The sequence below is a fragment of the Mycetomoellerius zeteki genome, unplaced genomic scaffold (genome assembly GCF_001594055.1).
Source record: "Mycetomoellerius zeteki isolate Tzet28-1 unplaced genomic scaffold, Tzet1.0 scaffold311, whole genome shotgun sequence".
In the NCBI taxonomy this organism is placed as follows: Eukaryota; Metazoa; Arthropoda; class Insecta; order Hymenoptera; family Formicidae; genus Mycetomoellerius; species Mycetomoellerius zeteki.
Window position 1 is genome coordinate 258,774 of NW_017257296.1, and position 16,848 is coordinate 275,621.

The following is a 16,848-nucleotide window of genomic DNA, read 5'->3' on the forward strand; positions in this document are numbered from 1 at the left end:
AATTGTGATGTTTTGATCACTGCGTATCAAAATAATCCTAATAAGAGAACTTCGTGTGAGATTCTCCTTTGGTTGTTCGGGCAACCGATTTTGTTGATTAGCGACAGCGCAGCCTAATTGTTTTTCGGGAAGAAAACAAAGCGGACGTAGCAATTATCGAGATTGAACAAAGATCTAGAATTAAACTGTTTTGCTCTCCACAAAGTCTCTTATTATAAAAAACCCATCGTGAATTGATTACAGGTGAGTGATGTATTATATAAATACGTGCATATGAGGCGGGATAATCTAATTGCATAATGAAAACGTTTAAATTAATTTCATTAGCGGAAGTCGTCATGTTACGTATCTTCGTTCTGGTGCTGTGGTCGCTGATGACGTGCTCCTACGGATTTACGATGGATCGTGCAGGTACCGCGTCAATCTTTTCTTTCATCTCCGCTTCATTTGAATAGTCATATATATTTGTTACTGTAACTTATGACAAAGTGTAAACCTGTATTAATCATTTAAGTCAACTTCTTCATAACCAGTTTTTGTTTCAAACAGTCTTAAGATGTTTTCTTAAGACGCTAATACTCTATAATTTATAGACATGTTAATATTGTACTTAAACGTCTTAATTATAAGAATTGACTATGAATATCAACCAATGATTATGTTTACATAGTATAAACACCAATTAAATTCAACTTAAAAACATTAGTTGTTACTGAATTAATGTTTATATGATTAGCATTGAGACACTCCCATGTGTCCTAATATTCTACGTCAATAATTAAATACTATTGATGTTGATATAAACTATGGATGTTATTAAATCTGATTAATAGTGACGCGTAAATCATTTATTTGATTTCCGGCTGTTCTTAAAAGCTCGCTATTTTAGATTATAGGTACTTTCATGCGCTTATCTTGATATTTCTTCTTTTTCTTTGTTTTAAAAAAATATGCTGCAATGCGTAAATTATTTAAATATGCCTTTCTAAGAACGTTTATTGTACATATTGATTAATAATGTATGTCACATCTCAATAGTAGTGTTTGTGCCGCCTGCATGGGACACGGCACCGTCCTTGGACACTTATCAAAGAGTATTTGTCGACCCTGTAATGAAAGAGATGCAGGTAACTGGTATAAACAGGATTTTGCAAACTGAAGATGCGAAAATGTCGGAAAATATGTTAGAAAATCAGACGCGCGAGAAGAAATCAACAACCGAGAGAGTCGAGATGAAACTCATCGAGATGAAACCTATCAACGAAATAGCATCGGCAATGAGGAACGACGCTTCTGATTCTTCTGAAGAAAACGCTAATGCTGTTATTACTCCTCGAAATATCATTTTGCTTTTGATCGATGAAAGAGACCATGAGAAAAAGGAAGAGAATTCGTTGAAAGATTATAAAGAAAGACTGCCCTTCGCGATTGAAGGAGTTCTTCAAGTACTTTCCTATAATTACATTAATCATTTCTATATCGGATAATTTGATAGAAAATTGAACATCTATAGAACAAATTTTTCTTTTATTATTTAACTCTCCTTTCTACACTCAATAATAAGTACAAAATAAACTCACGTTTTTACGAAAAAATATATACATATATATTTAAGTGTTTTTATTAAATATAATATTACAAAATAATTAATAGTTTGATAAAAATGTGATACTACGAGGAAGTGGCAAGTTTTTAAATATGTTAAATTCAAAGAAAGAATTATAGAATTCAGTCTTTACAATTTTATTTTGTATGCTATGTATGTACAATCGTTTTTAAGCTTATTTACATTCGATAGTTTAAATTCGAGTTATGTTAGATAAAATTTATATCGTAGAATTGCCACGACAAGATCGCGAGTGCTAATTTCTCTATGGACAACGCGTCTACTTCTGAAAAGAAGGAAAAAGATTGCAATTGCGAGCGTATTCTTCTCTCGAATATCGAAGAGTTGTTATCCTGGGCGACACACACGAGAGGAATGACAACAGGTTTGAAAAAAGAAAAACATGCATTCATTAAATTATTGCAAATTCATGTATCGAAATCTATAAAAATATTATATAATACGAGAGAATATTAAAAAATATTATATATAAAAATATCATAATGTATTCTTCCAACATTCCTTATGTTGATTACTAATTTAATTCGATTTTATGGAACAGGTGCTGTTTCCAGCAGCAACTTCTCGATCCCATTTTTTCCTAGATACGAGTCTGGCTCCAATAAGAATAATGCAAAGTTAGAACTACGTAAAAGCAAACGTGATTCCAACAACGGTTGGCAAGTGATCGATCTTAGCGACCGGACGAGTTCTGTTTCGCCTTTGATTACGGAAGATTCTAAGACAGACGGTGAGTCAGAAGTGCATGTAATTAAAGAAAAAATATTTTACACGAATATTCTAATAAAGATAAAAAGATTCACAACAGATAACATTAATTAAAGATTAATAGATAAGAAAAATAAAGTAAAAAACAGTGAAATAAATTTCAAGCATGAAACATGAAATTCTGTTAATTTCAAGGGTAATTCCAAATACGAGATATAAAATATAAGATATAAAATAATATCTTGGATAATATATTAAATTAGATTCTGATCATTTTAATCCTAAGTGTAAATAAAAATAAAGTATATGTTGTATAAAATATAACAAGCTGACATTATTAGTCATTTTGACGTAAAAATTAATCTTTAATTAGCTTATTAATAAAATACAGGAAAAGATGAAAAAGAAATAAATTTTTTATTTATAGGAGATATTAATTATGATACCACATGGGATATTTTCGATGTGTTGTCCAAAATAAGAATGGCTTTTTTCCGTTCTCTACTTGAATCATTGCACAAGAATGATGGTGTGTTCAAGAATGAATTTTTATCGCGCAAACAGTCCTTTCTTCAACCAACTGCGACTAATTTAATCGAGAAAACCATCAGAGAGCTGAAATCTATTCCAAACGATAAGGGTTACATGTTAATCGCTGCCGTGCCGAGAAGTGAGGAAGCTGCCGCTGTCGATCTTCTTCAACGCGAAGTAATCATTGCTTCATTGTCGATAAAACCATCAGATCTGAAAAACTCGTAAATGATTCAGAGAGAAATATAAAAAATAGTTTAGTAATTTGTTTTACTGAAGTATCTTTGTTAAATCTTAATTAAACGCCGAAATCAGAAATATATAAAAATAATAAATAAAAACATAAAAAATAATTACTTGTTCTTGCAAATATTAATAAGCTTTCAATTTTTTTTTTAAATCAATGAAGGCTTCTCTGAAAAACACTCTTTTGATCGTAACGCAAATCTGTGTTGGAGACCAAATACCCGTTTCATTTGCTGCACAAGGACCAAATTGTCGAATTTTTCGGGAAGCAAGAGTTATTGATGAGCTACCAATTCTAATAAAAAAAGCGATAATCACAAGCGATTGTTATGATACTGAATGTATGAATCGACATGGACGCGATGTTCCAATTGAGTCACGTGTCTCAACTGGCGGAATCATTTCGCAAGAATTGCCAACGGAAAAGCGAGTTGTTAGAAACATGAACGTTGAAAAACTGGTAAAGTGACCAATCATGTCTTAATAATAAATAATGATAATGCTTGTTTATCTGTGTCGCAAGTTCACTTTAATATTATTGTTTATGTATTCAATAAACCTACCTTGCATTCTCGGAATAAGAATAATTTCACATATACCAATTATTTTACATCTTAAAATACAGATCGTATAAAAGTAGAGCACATAAGTGTGTAAATATACAGGGTGTTAGTTAAGTATGTTGCCACACTCAACAGAGCGATTCTTTGGTATATTTCAAGTAAAAAAGTCCATATAAACATGTGTCCTAAACGGCTTACTTTCGAAAAAAAACAGGTGATTGTTCGCAAATGTTTGACGAAACAGTAAATTGCGTTGGAGATATCTTCCTACATAAATATGCCTTGCTTCACGTGAGTTATCATTCGCACAACCGTAAACAAAGTGACAAAGTCAAAGCCGAAGTCACAAAATCCAAAATAGACTTCAGTTCTAATGTTAGCTTGTACGTTTTCAGGCCAAATTGTTTCAGTCCATCAAAATCGCAAGGTGGACATTTTCAACAATCCATCTAATTGTTTTATTTCATCAGAAGAATTGAAGCCTGTTTTTTTTTGTTTTTCTGTTTTTGATTAGTTTTTGACTAGTTCAAGCTGTATTTCTTTCAAATAAACAGATTATTACTACACGTTTAAATTTTTTTATTTCGAAAACTAAGCCATTTAGGACACATGTTTATATGGACTTTTTTATTTGAAGTAAACCAAAGAATCGCTCTGTTGAGTATGACAACATACTTAACTAACACCCTGTATAGTTATACATATACAGACATATATTTAAATAACAATAATAATGCTTTGCTAAATACAAAAGTAATTAATTAAATTAATATAAAATTAAATAGAAAATAAATAATTAATTAAATAAAATAAATAATTATTAAATTAATTGTCAATTTTAATAAAATTGTGTGTAATATTTTATTACACACTATCTAAAATACATTAATTGTATTCCATTTTTGTACAGAAAACGGATAAACTGAATGGCACTACGTCAAAGTAAGTTTCTATGTTTGTATAAATTTTATGTTTATATTATATTAACTGAAACATTGATATAAATTGTATTAGTAGCAAAGACTTTCAATAAGAATTAGTTTCAAATTTTTAAACAATCTGATCTGGAAATACGTATATTGATCTTTGGTATAAAAATGACTGTTTCATATCTTTTGTTTAGAGCACCGTAAACACTGAAGAAACAACTATTGGGAAAGAAATACAAAGGAATTCAACTTCATTGAAGACAATACCATTTTGTGATCTCAATACAGTTCTCGGTATCATGACCTCGATCCTCGCCAAGGCTGCAATAACACCTTAAATGTAGACATAATATTTCGTACTTCGTCTTTATATGTTTTTATTTCTTTATCTCTTTTTCTATTTACTCCTCTATATTTTACACAATGAAGATGAGAATTAGCAACAATTTTGATAATATTTTCTTTAAAAAACATTATAAGAGGTAATATTCGATGAATAGCGTGTTCGAAAGAAAAAAAAATTACGATGTTATGTTGTTACAATGTCAATTAAATTCACGAATAAACTTTGACAAATAAATTGTACCTGTATGATACATGAGTAATTTCCCTGATAGCATCAGAAATTAATTTTTCCCGATGGAAAATTAATTTCTGATTCGTAAAGCTGTCGTAAAAGTCTAACCCAAAAAGAGCGAACTCAAATCTACTATTGGCAATTCAAAAAAGGCAGGATTGTCTAGTTTGTATACTTACGGGGCCAAGTGTTCACCGCGTGCGTAAACATGTCTTGCTAGTTCCAGTCAATTACAAAATCGCATGCGATTGCAACCGGCAATTTCATATACACGCGAATTCTTTCGGTTATGACGGCCGTCACTCGCGAAATCGTGCCCTGGTGCAACAACGGCGTACGTATCCGCGAAAGAAAGTAAGACGAGGGCATGAGTGCAGCCAGTGTGAGTTAGTTAGAGCGTGTGATTCTATGCACTCGGAAGTGAATACGATAAAGAATCGAACGTACGATTATCGCACTGTTATCTTCACTAGCAACGTGCGAAAATCAATAATAAATTCTTGCATTAATTATTAATTATTCGCAAGAACAAAGACTTGCGATTCCGTTTGTGTTAATTATCATAATCATACATTACCGATAATCCGAGTTTTTTGAAGAACATTTAATCGTTAATCTTGCAAATCTTACGCGGTTATAGATATACGTTCGAAAACAATTTAATAATAAATTGTGTAGGAAAACATATTTAATTAGATTGATCTAACGATATGTATAGAGCGATTTAAAATTATAATGTAAAATGCGTACACAAAAAAGAAGATTGTCGCAATTATATCGTTTTTCTAATTTAATCATTATCATCTGTATTTAAATACAGTTTACAGACTTGTTCTTTTCAGCTGAATTTCTCAAACGGTTCTTCTTTTTCTCTTCATGTTGGAGAAAAAAGAGATAAAAGAGAGAAAAAAAGAGATATTTTTCATTTTTGTCACCTTCTTTTTTGTCACTTTCTCCTTTTTTCATATAAAAACTGTGCATAAGAAATAATTGCTATAGCTTCTGAGATTTGTCACGATTACTTTTTTTTTCACTGTGTCTTTTCTAACACTGACACATTAAATAATAGTCTACATTTATATGATTAATTATGCATGTAATGTTGATATCAATCGTATATTTATTATGTTAGGCCAATATTAACTCAGCAGTGGTAGCCAATGCATTCACGAAGTGTTCTCTAATGGCAGATAATAATCGCTAATATGAAGTTTTCTAATTTTTTCATCGTATATTAGTAATATAATCAATTATATGAATACTTTTTTGCGTGTGTTGAAACAACTGTCGACACTTTTTGCGAAGTCTCACTTTTCTAAGACATTAATTAAACCGAGGCAAGTTTTTTTATATGCGTCAGAACACTTCTTTGATATACGTAAATAAGTAATGTGGTTTCTTTTTCAAGTAGTGGATGACAATGAACAAAAGCATCAGCAAAATAATTGCTTGTTTCTTAATAATGGATTTCGACAAAAAAACCGGGGAATAAACAGCGTATACCCTGTGGATTTATTTACGCATCATATCCAATCGTAATAATTTCGCAATTAGTTGCTGAGGAACGGCGATAGCTAACTTTAATATAATTCCGAGATTTTAGAAATGCAATTGTAACATTTATATAACGTATATTCTCGCCTGATGAGCGCGCCTGGCCGCTTTGGTGCGTACGTGATTCATCTTTTTTTGCTCTGATAAACAACGAAATGTGAAACTTTCTTTTGAGGATCGATCGTGTCTTTAACGTTCGCATATAAATAAGTAAAAAATTATGTACTTTTATCATGTTCTTTTGAATTGTAATTTATTAGCTTTTTTAGCTGGCTCCAGACGCGTTGGCCAATATATGTCAACTTTATGCACTACACTTGCTAAATATTGATCTACATTCATATATGAATAATTATGCATGTCATATGTATGTACGTGTGTACGTATATGTAATATTAGCTAATGTTGGCTTACTTTGGACGGGTCGTTTGACTCCGCCTTAATAAGATTGCAAATTAATTAGTTAATAATCTCTTCCTCATAGAGACAGAAATAAATCTTTACGTTAAATTCTTTGCATAAAATCAATAAAATTTGAATATAATTTATGATAAACAACTCCATATTTCATTATAAAATTTTCATATTTAGTCTATTATTTTTAGGAAGCCCACAGACGTTGCACAATATGTGAATGCTTGCTTTGCTCTGTTTAATGTATCTCTGGTATATCGTCCAAAATGTATTTTTTTACGTCATGTAATAGACGGGATTTCTTCTGACTATCTCCTATAAATTAACGCAGCTCGACCAATTTATTAGTAAAATTTGCCCAAAAAATTGCTAATCATTCAGATTTTCTTTTTACGTCGTACTATAACGAGCAAAGTAAGAGTGGGGCATCCCTATAAAGGAGTATAAAGGAGAACCGGTCCACGTACGAGAAGTAATCGTTCCCACTCCGTTGTTCATTTGCCGTCTCTCGAGTTCGCGGCTCCGATCATTTCTCTTTCTGCAACAATCCGAAAGTCATCGTTGCCGCGATCGTTTGCACGTTGAGTGTCTGTCTGTGCCTGCAAATCGTTACACATCGGTCAAGGTAAGTTTTTTTATAATATATATGGAAACCTTTTCTTCTCACAATCTAGGAAACACTCAGTTGAGATCATTTTGCATGCATATCATATCGCGTTAATATTACTACACAATATTATAAAGTTACATTCAGTGAAATATTCTTTAACCCTCTACGGACCGAACTTTTTCATGATTATGAATATAAAAAAATTTATGTAATGTGAAATCAACAAATATCAATATATAAATACAAATTATATGCCTCTATCTGCAGACAACTTGCAAAAGCATTCACTTTGATCTCAGATTAAAATTGATAACTGCTACTAAAAATGTTATTGGTTACTAAAAAGACATTATAATTATAATAAGATGTATACGCCACCTTATGGTAAAAAATTAAATAAATTAATAAAATATTGATATATTAGTATGTGACTTGAAAGTTAAATATCGCGCTTAATTCTTATATTAATATATAATAAAAAGAAAAAAGATTGTACGTTTCAAATTTAACGCGGAACCTTAATCATTATCCGCAATGTCTTATTTCACTCTTCGAAATTTTCTTTAACTCTTTTATAAGGTAATTCTTTTTAAAAATCCGGGTTATCTTCATTTACTCTTACACATTTTTTCCCCGTTTATATATAATGTAATAAGACACGACACAAATTTATTTTGTATTATAAGCATATCAAATAACCATATAAGAATGTTGAATATTTATAAAGTTGAAGATTAAGATCTTTTATATTTATGAGAACAGGTTTAAATCTGTAAATTCATATATATTTTTCTTTAAATATTACTTAAATATTAATTTTCCTAAATCTTTAGAATTATATATTACTATTATTTTTTTTAAACCTTTAATGTTTAATTAAAATTTAAAATCAGGACTCTCTCTTTTTGTTTCTCTCTCTCTCTCTCTTACTTTTTTCTTTCTCTCTTTTTCCTACTAATTTGACATTATAAATTTCATTTCTATTGTTTCAAATCACATCCTTTGATGCTGTAGAGATAATAGTAATACAGCGCCTACAAAACGTTAAAAAAGTATTATAAAGAATACATATAAGCGCATTTTTAGCACTTTGCAGGCATTACTGTGCTTAGGTAATGTTCTAAGCCTTGTCACTAATTTTTCGAATACTTACAGACTTTCACGCTTGTCAATTATCTTGTGCTTTACGAAAAGATAATCGCGATAATAGTCTGGTGGCCAAGAGCGCTTGCGCCATAACTATTTTAAATTAAAAAAATCTTTTGTTTCTTTACTTTGTCCTTTTACTTTGTTTTTTTTTAGCTTCAAGTTCTTTATTCTTTTTTCTTTAAATAAGTATTTTGTTCTCGAGCTCTGCGTGGCGAGGAGAATATGTCCTATAGTTTTCTATATTAATTACAAGAATATGATCTTATAAACTTTTCATATGGCGACTAAACGGGTCATAAAAAACGAATTTCGAAATATTGCCGTTCCCGAAACGAGAAGGGGTAAAGATTAAGAAACATTCTCTCGGCTTCTACGTACGAAGCCGCGACGAGTTAGAGAAAGTTCGCGTTGAGCAAGCCGCTTTGGTCAGCATTAATTCCTGACATAAGAACGATGGGTATCTCAACCGGTTGTGCAATCCCTATAGTGCACATTGCGCGCGTAACACGTGTAACCGAAAAGGAGTCATAGGCATTATGCATACGGTCGGGACGATGTCGGATTTATTTTGCAAGTTATTTAATTTTACGCTTTCTAATCCTGAAAATGGGGGACACATATTTATATTTTTTTACTGTAAGAATTCTCGGTTATAGGGAATCCTCGAATTTGCTTGTCTATGTTTGGTATCATATAGGTATGTTCCTACTTTCTTATTACGATTATTGTGTTTGTAGATGCTGCTAATACAGCCTACGGAGGAAATGTCCAAGCAGATACGAGTGGAGTTGAACGAGAATGTAGCAACGCGCGATAAAGATCTCGAAATGATCAAAGAATGGCTAGCTAAGCAACCGCATTTACCTAAGTTCGATGGTACATGCAATTTTTGTTAGATATATGTTAAATGACATAAAATTATATAATCGCAAAGGCGATCTACAGTCTGCATAAAATTTTAGGATATAGAATCTTATTTATAATTTTACGTACCGCATATTTTCACATATACGACAAAATCTTAATGTATATTTTATTTTAATTTATATTTCATTTTATTTTAATACATTATTCATTCTCTTTAAATGTTTAAAATAAAATTCTAGTTTTTTTTAATTCCAACATAAATTATATATCATCTTTAAGTAGATTTTTTTTTAATTAATTACTATAGATATACAGCCATCATGATATAATCTTATCTCTTTTTAGATGATCAAAGAATAATGACGTTTCTACGCGGGTGCAAGTTTTCCTTGGAGAAATGCAAACGGAAACTGGACATGTACTTCACGATGCGCGCAATAGTCCCTGAATTTTTCTCTAATCGTGACATCACAAGGCCAGCGCTGCAAGAAATAATAAAACTTGTGTAAGAATCGCAATTGTGTACAGTATACGTATGGCGATGGTTTAAGTCAGTTTAACCTTTAGAGGGCCGGCATTTTTGCCTTGAAATTTTGAATTTTTTAATGTAAAATTCATGTATATATTGAATGTTTATGTCACGAGGAGTCGACGAATTTTCCACTGACCACTATAGTCCGGTCCGCAACGAGGTGGAAAATTTTCATTTTTTGTTTTTAGTATTCCTAAATGTTTTTGATGTAGCAGAACACGTTTCTGAAATCAGATTATCGAAATTTTGAAGAAATAGTGTTATTTACCTAGATAAGTCTAGATAAGTCGAATTGAATAACGTAGACATTTACGTACATATGAAACTTTCCTTTAACGTAATCCAGGACTAACGACGTGGACGTAGAAAGTTATGTTGTTCCTTTTTTACATTTTATACTTTTTAATTTTTTTATTTATATTATTTTTTGCTAATTATCATTTTCCACCTATCAAGTGAAAATATTGAAATTTATGGCAAAGTCTGTATTGTATGAAAATCTTCAAAACACATTCTCAGTTATATTAATTTAATAATAGCTGAATATTTGATGGGCTGCGATGATTCAAGTTATACAGACTTCTGTTACTGGCCACTATAGTGGCCAGTCCGGCCCTCTAAAAGTTAAGATATCGATATTATTCGGAAAGAAATGGTACTCTTCTAACTAAACGGCAACCTTTAACTCTTCGTCTCCTTCCCGCAGACATATACCTCCTTTACCAGGTTTGACGTATAAGGGATGTAGAGTGATCGTCATGCGAGGAATCGATAAGGACGTACCAACTCCCAATATACCGGAAGCTATGAAGGTATAAGTTTATTGCGGTCATTTCATTTCAACAAAACTATACAGACTTTTGGCTATACGGAAGCAACGGTTTTGTTGAAGTATCTAAAAATTTAATTACAAATCTGATAATAATTTTGTTGGACTATCAAAATAATTATAGGATGCTCAAGCATGATGAGCAATGCACCGAAAAGTTTTGATATTCTAACAATCAGTTTGAGCGTTTTGCATAACTATTTGGATGGTTTTTTTTTTCAAAAAATTATTTTCAGACCTGTATGTAGTTAAATTTTTAAATACTTTAGCAAAACCATGGATCGAAAAACGCTTTCTTCAGTAAAATTTTGTTATGCCTGAAAGTGAAAGATCAATCTTATTTATAACAAAATCTTTCGTACTAGTGTTTAATATCCTTGAAAAAATACATTTACTCGTGTAGTTATTTCGATAAATTTATTCTGCTGTTCATAAATAACATTTTCACGTCATTCTTAATTCTTTTTATATTTGTAGTGTTTATAATTGACCTCGCTATATCGATTTCTATGATTATATAGGTTTTTAAAAACGATTTCATGTCGATACTTTATATCGACGATACTTCGTAGAATACTTCGTCAAAATAACAGACATTATTATCATTAAAGATAGTGTTCATGATCGGCGACATTCGTTTGAAAGAGGAGGAACACGGTGTGGCTGGCGACGTCTACATTCTCGACGCTGCCGTCGCGACACCCATACATTTTGCCAAGTTTACGCCACCTGTAGTGAAGAAATTTCTAATCTGTGCGATGGAGGCATATCCGGTAAAGTTGAAGGAAGTGCACGTTATAAATATCAGTCCGCTCGTAGACACGATTCTTAATTTTGTCAAGCCGTTCCTGAAGGAAAAGATACGCAATCGCATCTTCATGCACAGCGACATCAAGACACTATATGATTACATACCTCGAGAGATATTGCCGGCCGAATATGGCGGCGACGCTGGACCCATCCAGAATATACATGGCACGTCAATTTCATTATTTCTATTCATTTGAAGTTTAGAGTACATCTCGGAACGTATATTTTAATTTCAAACACATTTTTCTTAAGTATCTATATTTCGAGAAAAAAAGTTGTTAAAAAAACATTACATTTTCTTCATTAAATTTGTGAAAAATCCGGCATATAATTAAAGCAAAATATAACAATAACTTAATAGTTGTTATCAAAGTAGCAATAAGGCACATATAAAAAATATTACACTTTAAGTTTAACGTGAAGACGATTTCTCTAACTAATATCGATTCTTTTTCTTTACCTTTCAGACATGTGGATGAAGAAGTTGGAGGATTACGGGCCGTGGTTCGCGGAGCAGGAAGCTATGAAGACTAACGAGGCCTTACGACCAGGTAAACCAAAGACGCAAGATGACCTGTTTGGTCTCGATGGATCCTTCCGGCAATTGTCGATCGATTAAGACGTTTAACGCGATCCGAAATCGTTATGACGTAATTATCGCCAACGGCAGTCGTTAACCAGATCGTCAGCGTAAACTTCGATGTCGATCGATCATAAACTCCGTCCACGTTGAAAGCTGAAGCATTTTTGTTTCAAACAACTACAAATGTATCTCAAACTTTTGTACGAATTGTGCTCGAGTACCTTTAAGATAGCGCGATTAAATTCGTATAACTTATATAGTTAAAGCATAATATATTTTTACCGAAAAGCTTGCCAGAAAAATGACAGAGATGGTTTATTATTAACATTTTTCATTTTTTTAATGCGATAGTTTATTTATTTTTATAATTGGAGACGTTACGTCATTGATTATAATTCATTAGATGATAAACTTTAAAGAATTTAAGAAAACAAAATTTACCTTTTTTATACAGATATTTTTTCTTTTTATTCAACTTTCCTTTCCATCAACTTTTTTTCAGATAATATCGTTTGTGCTTTACTACAAGGCGCATACATAGAATAATCGAATTTTAATATTCTTTTTTAGGATTTTATGTAATTACTTTATATATAATCATATTAATGGCGAAGCATTATAAAAATCATGTTTTATTTTGTCTTCTAAATTAACTAAGTTTAGGAATTTTATTGCCAAAGTTGATGTCTTACAAAGGGTAATATCTCAATATAGAAATATTGTGATATAAAGTTTAGTCAAGCAGTACGTTAGAATATACCGCACTTTTATACATATATATACACATATATGCACATTAATAACTCTAAAACGCCTTTTCAATATATGGCATATTCAGCTTTGCTTTTTCCAATGTCTTTTCAATGCTTTTTCCATTGCTTATAATTTTTTTATTAATGAAGATACAATATTTGTTTGGTACCGTTATGTTTCTTAATTTGGCGTTTTAATCGAGAAAAAATTAATTACAATATATGTTTATTGTTATAAAAGTAATAAGCAATCAAATTGGGTTGGATATGTCTAAGTGTGTTGTTTCTGTAGTGAGGCGGTTTAAGAGTTAAGTTTATATTGTCATTATTATGTCATTAGTAAAATATGCAATAATGTTTGAAAATCAAGTAATGCTGAGTAGCGAGTAAATGTAGCAATATAAACAAATTCTGTAATAGTTCTGTACATTCTTTGCTTGAATCGTCGGCGATTGCATTCGGTAAACGTGCAAAAATGCGGCGCACTGATATGTACCTATCATTAACGTGATGTTTTCTGATACTTCAGATATTCTTTATTAATATTCTATCTCAAGAAATCGCGAACAAAGTCTTCCAGAATGAAATATGTAACTGTATATCAATATTAGTGAATAATTTATAAATAAATCCTAAAAAAAGAACAATTTTCCTCAATTGATATCGAATACGCAGACAGATTCTTTGCGTGCCACATAAGTGACTCATATAGCAGTATTTTCGTCAGAGCACGTATAAAAAGTTACATGCGATTACGTATTACAATAATCAGACAAGAAATTGCGAGAAGCGTTTTGCAATATACAATTTCAGAGACCTTGCAATAAAACGTAAGCCCTGTTCTTAGAAAAAATAGGTCCAGTTTAACTTGGCCAGCTGCGGTGCCAATCACCATTAATTCGTCGCGAAGTAGAACGAAAACGAAAGATTCGATAAGAATGTTGTATTCAGTGAAAGCTGTGTGTAGCAGTTAAACCGCTGTGCTGAAATTACTCGAGTTTCCATTTACGTTCACTCGACTTCCTGAGATAATCAATGCCAACGCCGTATTTCAATAATTCGAAAGTTAAAGAGAGAGAGTAACACTAAAATTTGTAAAAAGTATTATTGGGCTTAAAATAATTACCCTAAAAGTTTCTACGAAGAAACTTTCTTTCTTCTTTTTATTAAAACGAGATCGATGTGTAATTAATTTAAGATTGATTTATTTCGTTGGTTTATCTTAACATTATATTTAAAAAATTGCATTAACTCTCTTCTGCTATTCGAGAGCAACTATTTGATACATTTATAAAAATTAGCAAATTAAGAGAAATTTATCTAATTTCTTGTTTTCGGTATTCCTGCTTGTTTTCCGCATAAAGAAAGACATTATTTTTTACTCGCACACATTTTCTCTACTAATAATATTCTCTACTAAAATAATAAAATTCTATTTGAAAAAGAAACTGTTGTCAATACATTAATTATTTAGATTCAGTTTTCGTTAGTCACATCCTGGTAGGATTTGATAATTCAATAATGGCTTAATAAATACGAAAAATAAAAACGTATTTTTTGGGTGACACATCGACAAAACGACGACGATAGTGATATAATATTCTTTATGCTATCATATATGCGAGACGAGTAGTCGTCTCTCTTCCCGTGTGGACACATCCCCACTTCTTCATTCTTTTAGTCACTTGCAATCGTCATTGGGCTGGATTAAGTCAGTCAGTCAGTCAGGCAGCTTATCAATCAGTCTCTCGATTAGAAAGTTATTCGATCAAGTTAACTAATCAAACTTTTTTACAATCCGGGATCAATAAATTATCAAATTTTACTGTCAGAGATGACAGTTAAAATCAGACAATACAGTGCGCGTACAATAATAATCTAATCGATGTTAAACAAAAAAATAATTTGTGAAAGTAAAGAGTGTTATTTGTTGTCATTTAATAATCGATTAAAAATCGTCAAAATAATAAACGAAATTATCTGGAGTTGTGATATTAATAATAAAGATAATTTGCTACAAATATAAAAAATCAAGAAACACTATAAAGTCACAAAAAATCAATGAAATACTTCATAAAGAAAATATGCTAATAGCTTCTGTAAAATTTATCAAAATTCTTATTATCATTTTTTTCTATTTTTATATAATTATTTAAATTAAATTTAAATGAAACCTTCTTTTTTATATCTCTCTTCTCTCTTTTGCAGGCGAATTTTTTAAATATAAAAAGTACTTCAGTTGTTTAAATCGAGTTTTACAGAATACTTTGACTCTTCTTTTGCTATATAATATACTATTATATATGTGACAATTAATAAAAGTTTCCGAGCGTGTCCATCGAAGAGACTATTACTTTCCTGGCAGAAAAAACTCGCTTAATAATTACGGAGACTTCACGTTCGACCATTCGTATATATTTTGCATTTTTCTTCGTTCTGTAAGTACGATTTCTTAATAATTTTTCAAGCATTTGCATATACTTTTCCCTTGCTTTCAATCTCTTACGTACTATGTTGAATGAACTTGAAATTTGAAATACACTTGCACTGAAAAAAAGATTGGCTGCTGCAGCCAATTAAAAATACTATGCCATATTTTACCATCTAATTTGCTGCAGCAGCCAATCTTTTTTTCAGATGCAAGAATAAAAAGAATAAATTTAAATGAAGAATCATTCAAATTAATTTTAATAATGCCAAATTAGCCTGTTGCTAAATTTTAAGCAGAAATAAAACTTGTTTCAAATTTTTACATAATATTAACCGGTGCGGTGAAGGAATGTTTCCGACTAAAATACTGTATCTATATATATAGTAGATATACATATATGTATGTATATGTATACTGTAATGTATAGATTTCTAGTTATAAAATTAACATATTCAAAGCTTCATAATTATAACTTCAATTTGCTTAAGTGCTGCTGTATTATTAATGAGGAAAGCACATTGATAGCGTTAGTCTCTGGATTTTCCATCTTCATGTTTTGACATAAATTATTCTATAATAGCCCACACAACGGTTTGATAACTTATGCAGCATTCAAGCACGACAGTATCGACATTAATCTTCGGTAAAGTGCATTTAATAAAGACCTAAAAAATTGCAAAGTAATCTTATATTTAGTGTAAATGATATATTTATGCAGTGTAAATTATTATTAACGATGTAGATATGATTTGCAATAATTTCTTCGCTAATGTATGTCTTTGCTAGCTTGGCAGATGGATCGATACTCTTGAATATCAATATAATGAACATACGTATACAATTTAAGTTTAATTATTACTATCTATATGTATTATATATGAAACTACGCAAAAATTGAGATTATCGCTTCATTAAAATATGAATCGATAAAACAGAAAGTATGTTTTAAATAATCTACATGTAACATTGGAGATTTGAAATGATACGCATGTAACATTAAAAAGCAGCTGATTTTTCAACTCCAGGCATCATTCTTCTGCCAAATCGTGTCGAAAAGATTGGATGTTTCTCATGTTTCTGTACGAATCGCTTCGACCAAACCTCTCATTCGAATCGTAGAGATAGCGGCGTGATCT

At 31.1% G+C, this 16,848-nt stretch overlaps 1 protein-coding gene across 2 annotated transcripts; it reads left to right on the forward strand.

The window, feature by feature from the left end:
- Positions 1–113: 113 nt before the first annotated feature.
- LOC108724847 (alpha-tocopherol transfer protein-like) lies at positions 114–12,867 on the forward strand. Of its 2 annotated transcripts, XM_018451511.1 has the most exons (11): positions 114–411; positions 1,039–1,445; positions 1,838–1,991; positions 2,169–2,357; positions 2,763–3,043; positions 3,276–3,572; positions 9,646–9,784; positions 10,121–10,280; positions 11,014–11,119; positions 11,748–12,111; positions 12,414–12,865. In XM_018451511.1, exons 1-11 carry the CDS (start codon positions 300–302, stop codon positions 12,563–12,565), a joined length of 2,361 nt encoding a protein of 786 aa, XP_018307013.1. In that variant the 5' UTR covers positions 114–299; the 3' UTR covers positions 12,566–12,865. The 2 variants fall into 2 exon arrangements, with proteins under 2 accessions (XP_018307013.1, XP_018307012.1); XM_018451510.1 differs by lacking the exons at positions 114–411; positions 1,039–1,445; positions 1,838–1,991; ... (1 more) ...; positions 2,763–3,043; positions 3,276–3,572 and adding an exon at positions 7,639–7,774 and having other exon boundaries at positions 12,414–12,867.
- Positions 12,868–16,848: the final 3,981 nt, after the last annotated feature.

Excerpts from the sequence above, each read along its gene's own strand:
- LOC108724847 (XM_018451511.1), top strand. The coding sequence starts at position 300 with ATGAAAACGTTTAAATTAATTTCATTAGCGGAAGTCGTCATGTTACGT. Across the intron at positions 1,446-1,837 it reads CGATTGAAGGAGTTCTTCAA|AATTGCCACGACAAGATCGC; the intron begins GTACTTTCCTAT and ends TTTATATCGTAG. Across the intron at positions 3,573-9,645 it reads ACATGAACGTTGAAAAACTG|ATGCTGCTAATACAGCCTAC; the intron begins GTAAAGTGACCA and ends TTGTGTTTGTAG.